The 15000-nt window shown below is 46.5% G+C and overlaps 2 protein-coding genes across 4 annotated transcripts in view; one reads left to right on the top strand and one right to left on the bottom strand.

The window, feature by feature from the left end:
• The window catches only part of LOC137803393 (glutamate dehydrogenase 1, mitochondrial), a 15249-nt gene extending 7709 nt beyond the window's left edge, over nt 1-7540 (bottom strand). Inside the window, exons 1-12 of one of the 3 annotated variants that reach the window (XM_068601816.1) lie at nt 5591-5754; nt 5452-5499; nt 4630-4710; nt 4387-4442; nt 4079-4142; nt 3841-3935; nt 3576-3755; nt 3011-3148; nt 2645-2782; nt 2395-2475; nt 603-726; nt 1-63 (exon numbers count right to left, since the gene is read on the bottom strand). The exon at nt 1-63 is cut by the window's left edge and continues 29 nt beyond it. In XM_068601816.1, the coding sequence (XP_068457917.1) occupies nt 1-63; nt 603-726; nt 2395-2475; nt 2645-2782; nt 3011-3148; nt 3576-3755; nt 3841-3935; nt 4079-4142; nt 4387-4442; nt 4630-4654 (964 nt within the window). In that variant the 5' untranslated portion in view covers nt 4655-4710; nt 5452-5499; nt 5591-5754. Of the gene's footprint in view, nt 64-602; nt 727-2394; nt 2476-2644; nt 2783-3010; nt 3149-3575; nt 3756-3840; nt 3936-4078; nt 4143-4386; nt 4443-4629; nt 4711-5451; nt 5500-5590; nt 5755-6720 lie in introns of those variants that run through there. The other 2 variants (XM_068601814.1, XM_068601813.1) reach the window with 2 other exon arrangements.
• On the top strand, nt 6740-14114 carry shld2 (shieldin complex subunit 2). The gene is made up of 11 exons (XM_068601812.1): nt 6740-7111; nt 8184-8326; nt 8661-9496; nt 9632-9782; nt 11060-11167; nt 11256-11450; nt 11596-11742; nt 11827-12033; nt 12434-12677; nt 12836-12951; nt 13056-14114. The coding sequence occupies exons 2-11, from the start codon at nt 8185-8187 to the stop codon at nt 13235-13237; spliced, it is 2328 nt and encodes a 775-aa protein (XP_068457913.1). The 5' UTR covers nt 6740-7111; nt 8184; the 3' UTR covers nt 13238-14114.
• The last annotated feature ends 886 nt before the right edge of the window (nt 14115-15000 follow it).

Here is a 15000-nt window from a genome sequence, read left to right as displayed (position 1 = left end):
GAACGATGGGGATGGCACCGCCATGTTTCCCAAACTTCCTCTCTAGACTCTCCTGAACAGACACTGAGAAGAGAAGAGGGGAGGAAGATGAGGGGGAGGAAGATGAGGGGGAGGAAGATGAAGGGGATGAAGATGAAGGGGATGAAGATGAATTGGAGGAAGATGAGGGGGATGAAGATGAATTGGAGGAAGATGAGGGGGAGGAAGATGAGGGGGAGGAAGATGAGGGGGATGAAGATGAAGGGGAGGAAGATGAGGGGGAGGAAGATGAATTGGAGGAAGATGAGGGGGAGGAAGATGAAGGGGAGGAAGAGCGACTAACAGAGCGACCAATCGGATCGCTAGAGCAGCCGATCGATCAATAGAACGGCCAATAGAGTGACCAATAGAGCGATCAATGGAGCGACCGCTAGAGCAACCAATGGAGCCGTCAATAGAGCGACCACTAGAGCGACCAATAGAGTGACCACTAGAGCGACCAATAGAGTGACCACTAGAGCAATCAATGGAGCGACCAATGAAGCGATCACTAGAGCCGCCAATAGAGCGACCACTAGAGAGATCAATAGAGCGACCAATAGAGCGATCAATAGAGCACTCACTCAGCAGGTGGTAGTTTGAGTCGCGCTCGTATTTGAAGGTGAGTCGACCGTAACTGACGTGGTTCAGATTCTTCAACCACTCGAAGTACGAGACCGTCACACCTCCAGCATTAAGGTACATGTCCTAGAGGAGAGGAGACAAGGAGACAGGGAGGGGACAAGAAGCAGAGGAAACAAGGAGAGAGGAAGCAAGGACACAAGAAGGAGGGAGGAAACAAGGAGAGGAAACAATAAAAACAGGAAGAGGAAACAGGAAGAGGAGAGAAACTGAGGTGAGGAAACAGAATATAATAAGAGCATTCCACCTTAACTCACACTAGTGAACTAGTGAACTCACACAAGTTCACTAGTTCACTAGTGTGAGTTCACTAGTGAACTCACACTAGTGAACCAGTGAACTCACACTAGTGAACCAGTGAACTCACACTAGTGAACTCACACTAGTGAACTCACACTAGTGAACTCACACTAGTGAACCAGTGAACTCACACTAGTGAACTCACACTAGTGAACTCACACTAGTGAACTCACACTAGTGAACTCACACAAGTTCACTAGTTCACTAGTGTGAGTTCACTAGTGAACTCACACTAGTGAACCAGTGAACTCACACTAGTGAACTAGTGAACTCACACAAGTTCACTAGTGAACTCACACTAGTGAACCAGTGAACTCACACTAGTGAACTCACACTAGTGAACCAGTGAACTCACACTAGTGAACCAGTGAACTCACACTAGTGAACTCATGCTAGTGAACCAGTGAACTCACACTAGTGAACTCACACTAGTGAACTCATGCTAGTGAACTCACACTAGTGAACTCACACTAGTGAACTCATGCTAGTGAACTCATGCTAGTGAACTCATGCTAGTGAACCAGTGAACTCACACTAGTGAACTCACACTAGTGAACTCATGCTAGTGAACTCATGCTAGTGAACTAGTGAACTCACACTAGTGAACTCACACTAGTGAACTCATGCTAGTGAACTCATGCTAGTGAACTAGTGAACTCACACTAGTGAACTCACACTAGTGAACCAGTGAACTCACACTAGTGAACTCATGCTAGTGAACTCATGCTAGTGAACTCACACTAGTGAACTCATGCTAGTGAACTAGTGAACTCACACTAGTGAACTCATGCTAGTGAACTCACACTAGTGAACCAGTGAACTCACACTAGTGAACTCACACTAGTGAACTCATGCTAGTGAACTCACACTAGTGAACTCATGCTAGTGAACTAGTGAACTCACACTAGTGAACTCATGCTAGTGAACTCACACTAGTGAACCAGTGAACTCACACTAGTGAACCAGTGAACTCACGCTAGTGAACTCACGCTAGTGAACTCATGCTAGTGAACTAGTGAACTCACACTAGTGAACTCATGCTAGTGAACTCACACTAGTGAACCAGTGAACTCACACTAGTGAACTCACACTAGTGAACTAGTGAACTCACACTAGTGAACTCATGCTAGTGAACTCACACTAGTGAACCAGTGAACTCACACTAGTGAACCAGTGAACTCACACTAGTGAACTCACGCTAGTGAACTCACACTAGTGAACCAGTGAACTCACACTAGTGAACTCACACTAGTGAACTCACACTAGTGAACTCATGCTAGTGAACTAGTGAACTCACACCAGTGAACTCACACTAGTGAACCAGTGAACTCACACTAGTGAACTCACGCTAGTGAACTCACACTAGTGAACTCATGCTAGTGAAGCGTTGGCAGCGCTGCCGGTGTGAGCAGCAGGAGCACTCAGCCCACTCACCGGGATCACCATGATGTTTCTCTCCAGGAAGATGCGGTCGGCTTCAGGCGTCGTGGGACCGTTCGCTCCCTCAGCGATGATCTGAGAAAACCACAGACAGCAGGTCAGTTTACTGAGGCATCATGGGAAAACAGCCTAATAAAGACTTTTCCCATTCCCCTTTACACTCAGACTGGAGAGCGGGCAGCCGGTGGTCAGGTATTGACCAGGTATTGACCAGGTATTGATCAGGTATCGATCGTGTGGTCACCTTGGCCTTGATCTTGTGAGCGTTGCTCTTGGTCAGCTGCTTCTCGCTGGCAGCTGGGATCAGGATGTCGCAGTCGGCCTCCAGGATGCTTCCCTCGTACGGCGTCGAGTTCGGGAACCCAACGATGGTCCCGTGTTCCTGGAGGAGGAAGGTCGAGGTAGTTATTGATCGATTACAGTGGTACAGACACTGCTTCACATCATCATGATATCCTACAACTCGTCTCAAGAAGACTTCAATGTAGTAACATCGATCGTCCAGCAGGTGGCAAACTGGTCCTTTGGTTTTACGACTGCGTGTTAGTGACTGTATCACCAGTACTGACCAGTTTGTAGTCCTGTTAGTGACTGTATCACCAGTACTGACCAGTTTGTAGTCCTCCAGCTCTTTGGGGTTGATGCCGTTGGGGTTCCAGATGTTTCCGTCCATTTCTCCAATCCCGACGCACTTTGCCCCTGAACGGTGAAGGTAACGCATAGTGTGAAGACCCACGTTACCGAAACCCTGCAGACACAACAGAGGGCACAGTGAACATGTTTCTTTATTTCTGCTGATGGAGGAACAAAAGCGAGGCTCATTATGAGTTTTATTGTTCAGATCAGAGTTGAGACACTATCTATATGTATACCTACTTACATATACATATATATATATAAATGTCTATGTGTGTGTGTATATATATATATATATATATATATATATATATATATATATACACATACATACATACATACATACATACATACATACATACATACATATATATACACACACACACATACATACACACATCATGTTAGATATATATTGTACATGTAATATGTTATGTATAATATATGTTATACATAACATGCATAACCGCTGCTATGATATATATTATGATAGATATATGTGTGTATTAATTGACAGTGAACAGACAGCGAGGCTCCACCTGGATGACGAAGGTCTTGTCCTGGAAGCCGGGGCACATGCCCACCAGGCTCATGTAGGCCGCCTCGTTGATGAAGTTCTCGATGCCGTGGAAAACCCCTCGGCCGGTGGCGGAGATGCGTCCGTGGATGCCGCCCTGGCTGATGGGCTTCCCGGTGACGCAGGCGTGAGCGTTGATGTCCTGAAGAGGAGGCAGAGGGGGAATGAAAACACCTTCTGAGGGCTTCTGAAGCGCGTCCTACTGCAGGCTCCGCCCCCTCGCTCACGTTGTGTCCCAGCGTGGTGGCGTAGGTGTCTGCGATCCAGGACATCTCCCTCTCCCCGGTGCTCATGTCGGGAGCAGGAACATCGATGCCAGGTCCTGCAGAGACACATGAGTATTATTACAACAACCTTTCACTCATGAGTCGTCTTTTCTCCCAAAGAGAAGCGACAGAGTTCTGGTATATGAAGTGAAGCGTGGGCGGCACAGGAGCGTCAGTGTGAGGGTGTGGACCTCCTCACCGATGAAGCCCTTCTTGGCGAGCTCCACGGTGAACCTCCTGGTGATCTTCTCCAGCTCGTTGTCCTGAACACAACACCGAAGAGTCAACAGCTCTGCAGACCACCACACAGCCATGCTAGCAGTGGCCTCCGCTTACAGTCTTTATACTAAGCTAGGCTAACTTCCAAACTTCTCACAAAGAAAAAACAGAACATTTAGCACGCCCATGTGAAATACGACAGGAAACCAGGACGGACACCGAGACGACAGACAGGAAGTCGACGTGATCAACAGGAAAAGGGTTGAAGTTAACTCCTCCTCCTCTTACGGTGTAGTTTCTGGGGTTGATCTTCACTCCGGCTTTGGCTCCACCAAACGGCACATCTGGAACACAGCAGAACAGCTGCTTCACCCACAGCTGAGCTGAAGTCTTGAACTTGATTTATGTTCTATAAACATGTTTATTGTTGAGCGCTATAAGGACAGGAATGTGCTCATGACTCAGCAGGTTCAGACAGGTTGTGTGTGTGTGTGTGTGTGTGTGTGTGTGTGTGTGTGTGTGTGTGCTCACCTACTACAGCACACTTGTAGGTCATGAGTGAAGCCAGAGCTTTCACCTCGTCCACAGACACGTCGGTACTGAAACGGATCCCTGAAACACACAAACACATCAGTGAGACCTGAAGACCTGGAGACCAGGACCTGGAGACCTGAAGCTTGTTCCAAGAGTCCACAAATGTTCCTTATGCTGGGAAAAAAGTTTTTATATGGTTGTATTATTATGTTATGGTCGTATTGTTGTATTATGGTTTGATTATTTTTGTTGAATTATGGTCATACTATTGTGTATCATGGTTTATCATTGTTGTATCATGGTGTTTTAGTGTTGTATTATTGTTGTATACCATATCACCTGTTGTGGTCAGTACCACAACAGGTGAGAGGAAGAAGTCCAGACAAACTGAACCGCAGAGCTGAACCCTCACCTGCACAACAGTTACTGCTGAGAGACACAAACAGACACACACACCTGACTGGACTGTCTACATTCCTACCAGGGGAGGAAACCTTGTGAGTCATGAACAGAGCTGTCACACACACACACACACACACACACACACACACACACACACACACACACACACACACACACACACACACACACACACACACTCACACACACACACACACACACCATGTTTTATGGTTTATATTGTTTCTAAAACCGGTGAATGTTTTTAGAAAAAAATCTATCTATCCATCTATCTATCTATATTTAGCGCCTGGTTAAAATACATGAAGAGCCTTCTGGAGACCTGAGACGTGTGATTGGTCACAGGGCCATGTGACCATGAACATGTGCTGTGATTGGTCAGTGAAGCTAGCGTCTCACCTAGAACCTCAGGACTGATGACCTCTTTCCCTCAGAGGGTCATGTGATCTGGAGAGTGAAATGATGATTATGTTAATGTTTTTTTTTTACATTTACTGTCAATCATAAACTAGCCACAGCGCTGTTGTTACTGCTGCACCTGGGGCTGTTGTTACTGCTGCACCTGGGGCTGTTGTTACTGCTTCACCTGGGGCTGTTGTTACTGCTGCACCTGGGGCTGCTGGTGCTGCTGCACCTGGGGCTGCTGGTGCTGCTGCACCTGGGGCTGCTGGTGCTGCTGCACCTGGGGCTGCTGGTGCTTCTCCCTGCGGCCTCTTTGAGAGGTCATCGCGCTGCAGCTGTGCTGCATGTCATGTCTGCACTGTGCAGGGTCAGTGTGGTGGTTGTGTTGATAGAGTTGGACAACATGTATTGTTGTTGACGTGACGGGTTGTGCTCTCTCTCCTTGCTGTGCTACCCGGCAATGTACTGAGTCCTCTAGGGACTCTTGTTCCTCCGGTCCACCAGATGTGGAGTATACGACTAATATATATATATATATATATATATATATATATATATATATATATATATATATATATATATATACACACATTACATATATATACACATATATACACACATATATATACATATACATATATATATATATATATATATATATATATATATATACACACACACACACACACACACATATATATATATATATATATATATACACACACACACACATATATATATATATATATATATACACACATATATATATACACATACATATATATGTGTATGTGTATATATATATATATACACACATATATACATATATATATATATATATATATATATATATATATATATATATATATATATATATATATACACACACATATATATATATACACATACACATATATATACACATACATATATATATATATACACATACATATATATATACACATACATATATATATATATATATATATACATATATATATTTATACACACATATATATACACATATATATATACATGTATATATATATATATATATACACATACATACATACATACATACATACATACATACACACACACACACACACACACACACACACACACACACACACACACACACAGGTATGAAATACAACACCTCCCTTGCGGGGGGTTCCGTACCGTATAAATATTCATGTTTATTATGTATATAAATACACATGTAAACAGATATATATATATAGATGTGGATGTGTCACGCCTCACCTCCCTTGCAGGGGGTCCGGTGCTGGCTGTGCTGGGCCCGGTAGCCCTCCACCACCTCCCAGTCCCCGGAGTCCTTCCGGATGGGGAAGCAGACGCTCAGCACGTGGTTGCAGGGCTTGATGACCCGCAGGATCCCGCGGACCCGCTTCCTCTTCTGCTCGGCGCTCTCCCGGGTCTTCAGGCTCTCCACCAGCTGGTCCTCCACCATGGCGGCGCCCCGGTCGAAGAAGCCCTCCACCATGGCGAAAAAGTTCGGGTCGTCGTCCCGGTCCACGGCCTCGCTGTAGCCGCGGTGCCGCAGCAGCGACGCGGCGGGAGCGGCGCGGGCGGCGCGGCCCCCCGACGCCAGGGCGCGGCCCGCTCCCCGGGCGAGGGTCTCTCCGAAGTACCGGTACATTTTAATGCTTTTAAACGAGTCGAGCCGCGGGACCGTCGCAGGGAGGAAGTGCTACGCGGGACTCGAACACTTGTAGCGCGGCAGGCGGAGCGGCAGAGCGGCGGCGCTCCTCCTCCGCGCCGCCTCCTTCTGCCGCGCATGCGCGTGACCTGGTTTTAACTTTGACGAACTTATATTTGTTCCGTTTAGTTTGTTTGTTTCTGTTTAATTTGCTTCTTATTTAAAAAAACTTTTTTTGCGGTAATGTACCAACCGCCACTAAACCTCGAAGAAGAGAAGTCGCGTTTTTTGGCACTTTAAACTGTTTAAAACGCGTCGAAACGCGACAGGAAGTGATGCGAAGTGACAGGAAGACGTGGGAAGTGATTTCACAATATATTACATCTCCAATATGTTTAAAAAAAATACTTATTTCACCTTTTCCCCCGAGTTGTAGGGTTGTTTAAGCTAGCGGAAAGCTAGCTGGATTTAGTACACATTACACTTCCGGTTTGAGCATTCAAAATAAAAGCACACATCAGAGAACACACGATTCAAAATATTTTTATTGTCATATGCACAAATAAAAGAGTTACTTTGTACAATGAGAACATATGATAGCATATAGTTAAATGCTTGAGAGCAGAAAACACAGTGTAAAATAGATAATCTATATTTGTGGTCGTTAGTCATTATGAAGTCATCAAACTGTATCTAAACAGTCTTTTGGGGTTTTGTGATGGAAGGTTTAAGAAGCTGAAACAATGGAAGGAAAAATAAATAATACTAATATGGCAGATTAAATGGATCTTGCAACAAACTAAAAACAAATGTATGTTTTAAATACTTTTCCAAATGTAAATCACAGTAAAGACACAAGTTAGAAGGATTTTTCTCTTCTTTTTTAGGTTTTTTTTTTGAGAGAGAGAGAGATTTTTTTTCAGAGATACATAAAATAATCCCAGATAGGGGAGGAGCCAGACTCCCCTCAGCCTGCAGGGGGCGTTAATCCCAGATATAATCAGGTATAATCAAAGTTAAGTAGAATCTTTTGCCCTGACTGATCTTCCGGACGTTTCCTCCTCAGAATGAGCGAGCGGCCGGCGGTCCACGTCTTCCTGGGAGCTCCTCCCGCCGCCTCCTCCGGCCCGGAGGACGAGCAGCGCCCCCCTGTGGGCTGGAGACACCTGGAGCTCACCTGGCAGGGGGGGCGCCTGAGGCCGGCAGCAGGTGAGGCGTTCAGGGACCCAGACTCAGTTTATTAGATTGTTATATTAACTGAAGAGGCGTTTAGTTGTGTTAGTATTTATTATTTTAAATGTTTCTTTTTATCTTTATACATCTTATTTGTGTTTTTAAATGTTACTAATTGTGAATAATCAATTTATTCCCACTTAATTTGTGTGTTTTTGTACTGTTAAATGAAATTATTATCACATATAAACAGAATGTCTTTGATTTGGTGTAAAAACTGTAGCTTCATATTTACCGTACGAACATGAACAGGGTTCAATCTGAACATCTGAAGAAGTCAAAATAATCCAATAATTTGTTGGCATTTCAGACGAAAACCTTCTGACGGAGGAACGAACCGGCCGAGAGAACCAAGAAGCTGATCGACGCCGCGATGACTCCGCCCCTAAAGCTGATTGGACCACGGAGGCGTCACCTGTGGGTGCCGTTCAGGAAGATGAGTGCTCGGCTTCGGTTGGTGAGTATCTGGACAGCTGTTTCCCTGCAGCTCAACCAGAACCAGAAGCTCCACCCCTCCAGCCGTCACCTGGCGGCCCTCCTCTGTCCGCCCGGACCCGGTTTCTCACCAGCTGGACGCTGAGTCAGGCGTTAGTCCTGAGAGGAAGGAGCGGCGTCCAATCAGCAACCAGCCCTGAGAAAACCCCGCCTCCTCAAACCCCTCCCAGGAACACCCAAATGCCTCCACCCGACTCCTCCGGCACGCCGGAGCTCTTCAGCCCCGCGAGCCCGTCACCCTCCGCCGAGCCCTCCGGCCGACCCGGCCCGGCCGCGAGGGCTCGGGAAGGAGGCGTCGTGGTCGAGGCCACCGCCGACGGGCTGCTCTGCTCCCAGGAGGCCGGGACGCCCCGACACTCTTCTTCCAAACCCCCCGTTTTCAAGAAAGCTAGAACCTCAGGAAACCTCTGGACCGAAGAGTCCGACACCACCGCCGCCAGCGGTACCACCAGCGGTACCACCAGCGCTACCGCCAGCGCTACCGCCAGCGCTACCACCAGCGCTACCGCCACTAGCGCTACCGCCAGCGCTACCACCAGCGCCACCGGGCTCCAGGGTACCACCACACTTCTGATCCGGTGTGACCAGCCGGGGGTTCGGCACTCGGTTCTGGTGGCGGTGGTTCACCCGTGTCACCTGAAGGAGGTGAAAGTGAGTGGAGATGAAACGTCTCATGAAACTAGAATCATAATTAGGAATTATCGGACGTGTAGACCTTTCTCTGCAGCTGTGCTTGTAGACGTAGAGTTCTGATCACATCGCTGGGTTTGCCTTGTTGGGCTGAAGGTGAAGTCCGGCCCGGCGGCGGGAAGCTCCGTCCCTCTGGCGTCCATCGTGGTCACGGACCAATCGGCTGCTGAGATGAAGGTGGTGCTGTGGAGGCGAGCGGCGTTCTGGGCCTTGACCGTGAGCCCCGGAGACGTTCTGCTCATCACAGGTATGTACATGTAGAGGGTGTGGACTGAAGGGGGCTGAAGGGGTCTGAAGCGACCTATAGAGGTCTGAAGTGATCTGTAGGGCACTAAGGGGTCTGAATGGGTCTGAAGCGACCTATAGAGGACTGAATGGGGTCTGAAGTGATCTGTAGGGCACTAAGGGGTCTGAATGGGTCTGAAGCGACCTATAGAGGACTGAATGGGGTCTGAAGTGATCTGTAGGGCACTAAGGGGTCTGAATGGGTCTGAAGCGACCTATAGAGGACTGAAGGGGGATTGAAGGGGTCTGAAGCGATCTGTCGGGGTCTGAATTGGTGTGAAGGGGTCTGGAGGCCGTTTATCAGGTTACACAACAACCGACTCTCTATTCTCCGTCCTGAAGTTGACCTGACGTAGACCTGAAGTTGACCTGACGTAGACCTGAAGTTGACCTGACGTAGACCTGAAGTTGACCTGACGTAGACCTGAAGTTGACCTGACGTAGACCTGAAGTTGACCTGACGTAGACCTGCTGGTTTCGTGAGAGAGCCTCCTCATCGGAGGTTCGGTCTGGTGGACTTGCAAATGTAGGTGTGGTCTGATTTGAATGGTATTTGCCTGCAGTCTGAACAATGATACACACACCTTCCTTTCTGGGTTGGACTTCACTGCCTCAAGCAACACACACACACACACACACACACACACTCACACACACACACACACACACTCACACACACACACACACACACACACACACACACACACACACCCTCTAACAAAACCTGTTTAGAACAATGGTGTACTTCAAAACAGCCACCCTAAGAACATTCATCATCCGCTCATGAAAAAACTTGGAACAGTCCTGGAGTTTTATAAAGGTTATTTCCAGGCCTGGAAAAGTCCTTGAAAAACATAAAACCCCCAAAGTTGTGTAAAAGTGGTGTGAATGTGTTATATTCATGTGTTCATTTAGTTTAAATAATGAATCTGCTTTTAAAAGAAAGAGGCTCAACATATCAGCAGCATACATACAGGCATCTATATAAATGTTTATTCTTTTAATAAACTATTGTCTCTCATTCATTTGAGTCATTTAAGGTTTACTGTATGCTTTGAATCCTCATTGTTAGTTTAAATACTACATTTTATCACTTTTTACTGTTCACACACATTTCACACCATGTTTGCTCATGAACATTTAAAGTCATGAAAAAGTGTTTAAAAGTCATGTAAATTTGTGAAAAGTCCTGGAACCCGTTGGTCCGGGTGCGTATGAACCCTCCGGGTCTCCCATCAGCGCTGCAGGTGAATGAGGACCGGTGGAGAGGGGAGACGGTGCTGCAGTCCACCTTCAGCAGCAGGCTGCTCAACCTGGGCCGGGTCACGGCCTGCACCGCCCCCCCAGGTACGGCCCAACCGACCGCCGGCCAATCGGCGGCCTTCCCCCCTCACGGGGAGCTGTGGTCCAATCGTCTGTCTCTCTCCGTCTGCAGCTCCTCAGCGCGTCGCCGCCCGCTCTCTCGCCGCTCTGTGTGGCTTTCTGCGGGAGCGGCGCCCCCTGCTGGTGTCGCTGAACCCGCGGCCTCCTCAGGACCTGAGCCGCCTCCCCTACGCCGCCCTGCGCTCGCTGAGGGTCGACACGCTGGTCCACGCTCTGCTGCGCGTCACGCACACGCACGTCAGCGCAGGTGAGCGGGTCCATGTCCATCCGGATGTGTGCGGGTTCTAGTTCTAGATAAACAACCTCAAACAGAAGCTGAGAACGGAGGAAGCCTGAAGAAGGTTGGTAGATTTTGGCGTTTTGGTTTTGATGATATTCATGATCGTTGTTAGCTTGGCGGAACGATGCGGAGTCTCGCGTCAGGTCAGCTGTTCAGCTGCAGGCCGTTGTGACTGTGGAGCAGCCGCACGGCCAGCAGGGGGCGCTGCTGCTGTGGGGCGCCGCGGTGGACTGGCTGCCTCGCTTCAACAGAGACAGAGGTACACAAACACACACAGACGCACACGAGTGGAGACACCAACTCCCCCGACTCACAAAATGGCGTAATCCTCCGTCTCGTTCAGCGGCTGTCTGGGACTTTCAGTTCCTCCTCGTGAGGGAGGGTTTGACCTCTGACCTGAGCGAGCTGCACTCCACCCCCTGGAGCGCGGTCCGGCCTCTGGACCCCGCCGACCGCCGGGCGCGGGACTTCCTTCAACCGCGGCCCGTCCGAACAGGAAACAGCAGTCTGGAGCTGGACCTCGACACGCTGCTGTCTCAGAAATACAGCGGTGAGTTTGAGGGCATTGTGGAGTGCAGACTAACTTAAGAACGATGCAAAGGCTGTAAATACAGTCAGCTGACCTGGAAGGACCTGAAGACTCCAGTCCTTTCAAACTGATGATTTGGTTAGACTGCTTAAAAGGTTCACCAGAAGGAAGTACAAGCGTACTTATGGAAAAAAGTAGAGGACCTAAACTTGAACCCTGAGGAACTCCAGAAGGAAGTAAAAGCGTACTTATGGTAAAAAGTAGAGGACCTAAACTTGAACCCTGAGGAACTCCAGAAGGAAGTAAAAGCGTACTTATGGTAAAAAGTAGAGGACCTAAACTATAACTCCCAGAAACCCAACAAGAATAAATTAAGATAAAAATGTTGATGATGACAAGGTGTTGTGTTTTCCTCCACCAGGTGACGTGGAGCTCAGAGTCCAGGTCACCGCCTTCCACTTTGAGGACTCTCTGCCTTCCCAGAATGCACCTCAGCCGGTCCTGGACAGCTCCACCCCTCTGGATGGTATCCTGGCGGCGCTGAGCGGTGACATCACCTACACCGGCTGTGGTCGCTGCTCCGCCGAACTCGACACCGACGCAAACGGCATCTACGGCCCTTGTTACCCCTGCCTGCCCCTCACGGCTGTACGCCGCTACTACAGGTACTGCTGCGGGTACTACTACTACAGGTACTGCTGCAGGTACTACTACTGCAGGTACTACTGCAGGTACTGCTGCAGTAGTATATAATCTTAAAAGTAGTATTTGATCTTAAAATGGATCAATTCTAAAATGACGTGTGTGTGTGTGTGTGTGTCAGGCCAGGTGTGTTGACAGTGAGTGGGCGGGGCAGCCGCCAGGTGCGTGTCCAGGTTCCTCCGGTTCCACTGCAGAAGATCCTCGAGGCTCCACCGGATAAACTCAGCAGGAGCTCAGGTGGGACGGGGAGAGACTTCCTGTCCACGCGGAGGGAGGATTCTGATTGGTCAGGACTGTAGAGTTCCCAGAGTTCATAGCGTCGGTGTTCGTGTGTGTCTCAGCTCCAGGCTCAGAGGTGAAGCTCGTCCAGGTGGCGGCGGAGAGGATCCAGACCTTCCTCGCCCTCCCGAGAAAAACCTTCGTCATCACCGTCCGGAGCCACTTCCTGTGCGACGAGAACAGCGTCCCCCTCCGTCAGGACTTCACTCTGCTGGACCTCCAGCTGGCGGACGGCCGCGTGTGAAGGAGCGTTCTCATTGGCTCACGAGAGCGCCGACGACAATGACACGCGCTCAAAGGTCTCGTGTTACAGGTTAAGGTGTTGTAGGTTAAGGTGTTGTAGGTTAAGGTGTTACAGGTTAAGGTGTTCTAGGTTAAGGTGTTGTAGGTTAAGGTGTTGTAAGTTAAGGTGTTGTAGGTGTTGTAAGTTAAGGTGTTCTAGGTTAAGGTGTTGTAGGTGTTGTAAGTTAAGGTGTTCTAGGTTAAGGTGTTGTAGGTGTTGTAAGTTAAGGTGTTCTAGGTTAAGGTGTTGTAGGTGTTGTAAGTTAAGGTGTTCTAGGTTAAGGTGTTGTAGGTGTTGTAAGTTAAGGTGTTCTAGGTTAAGGTGTTGTAGGTGTTGTAAGTTAAGGTGTTCTAGGTTAAGGTGTTGTAGGTGTTGTAAGTTAAGGTGTTCTAGGTTAAGGTGTTGTAGGTGTTGTAAGTTAAGGTGTTCTAGGTTAAGGTGTTGTAGGTGTTGTAAGTTAAGGTGTTCTAGGTTAAGGTGTTGTAGGTGTTGTAAGTTAAGGTGTTCTAGGTTAAGGTGTTGTAGGTGTTGTAAGTTAAGGTGTTCTAGGTTAAGGTGTTGTAGGTGTTGTAAGTTAAGGTGTTCTAGGTTAAGGTGTTGTAGGTGTTGTAAGTTAAGGTGTTCTAGGTTAAGGTGTTGTAGGTGTTGTAAGTTAAGGTGTTCTAGGTTAAGGTGTTGTAGGTGTTGTAAGTTAAGGTGTTCTAGGTTAAGGTGTTGTAGGTGTTGTAAGTTAAGGTGTTCTAGGTTAAGGTGTTGCAGGATGGCGTTCTAGTCTGGTTCCTTCAGCTGTGAAATCAACTTAAATAAACTAAGTTCAGTCACATTCTCTCTCTGATTCACTCAAACAAAACACAGAATAACACATCACTATATAATAACATATCAATATATAATAACATATCAATATGTAATAACATCTCAATATGTAATAACATCTCAATATGTAATAACATCTCAATATGTAATAACATCTCAATATGTAATAACATCTCAATATGTAATAACACGTCACTATGTAATAACACATCACTATGTAATAACATCTCAATATGTAATAACATATCAATATGTAATAACATCTCAATATGTAATAACATCTCAATATGTAATAACATCTCAATATGTAATAACACATCACTATGTAATAACACATCACTATGTAATAACATATCAATATGTAATAACATATCAATATGTAATAACATATCAATATGTAATAACATCTCAATATGTAATAACATCTCAATATGTAACACATCACTATGTAATAACACATCACTATGTAATAACATATCAATATGTAATAACATATCAGTATGTAATAACACATCACTATGTAATAACATATCAATATGTAATAACATATCAATATGTAATAACATATCAATATGTAATAACACATCACTATATAATAACACATCACTATGTAATAACATATCAATATGTAATAACATATCAATATGTAATAACATATCAATCAAGGACATTTTTGGCATAAAGTCTTTATTTAATATCTCCACAGTTAAAACATTTACATGTTTATTTACTTATTCAAGTTATTGGTGTGCAGCTTTTAGATTTTCAGTAAATCAATCAAGTTATAAATGTGTTAAACCTCATCTGGTCATCATTAATATTGATCTGCTCATTTATGGATTCGTTGTTTTATCAGAGATTCTGAACTATTCCTTTAAGTTAGTCACAAACACAGCAAACATATTTTA

Source organism: Clinocottus analis, unplaced genomic scaffold, assembly GCF_023055335.1.
Source record: "Clinocottus analis isolate CAN_PGR_092001 unplaced genomic scaffold, fCliAna1.0.p SCAF_55, whole genome shotgun sequence".
Classification (NCBI taxonomy): domain Eukaryota; kingdom Metazoa; phylum Chordata; class Actinopteri; order Perciformes; family Cottidae; genus Clinocottus; species Clinocottus analis.
The sequence above is the reverse complement of the archived record's forward strand: the minus strand, read 5'-3'. Positions and strand labels throughout refer to the sequence as shown.

Bases quoted from the DNA above. Each gene is read 5' to 3' on its own strand.
- shld2 (XM_068601812.1), top strand. From the start codon at position 8,185: ATGAGCGAGCGGCCGGCGGTCCACGTCTTCCTGGGAGCTCCTCCCGCC. The intron at 9,497-9,631 runs GTGAGTGGAGAT...GTTGGGCTGAAG, and splicing joins GTCACCTGAAGGAGGTGAAA to GTGAAGTCCGGCCCGGCGGC. The intron at 12,678-12,835 runs GTACTGCTGCGG...TGTGTGTGTCAG, and splicing joins GCTGTACGCCGCTACTACAG to GCCAGGTGTGTTGACAGTGA.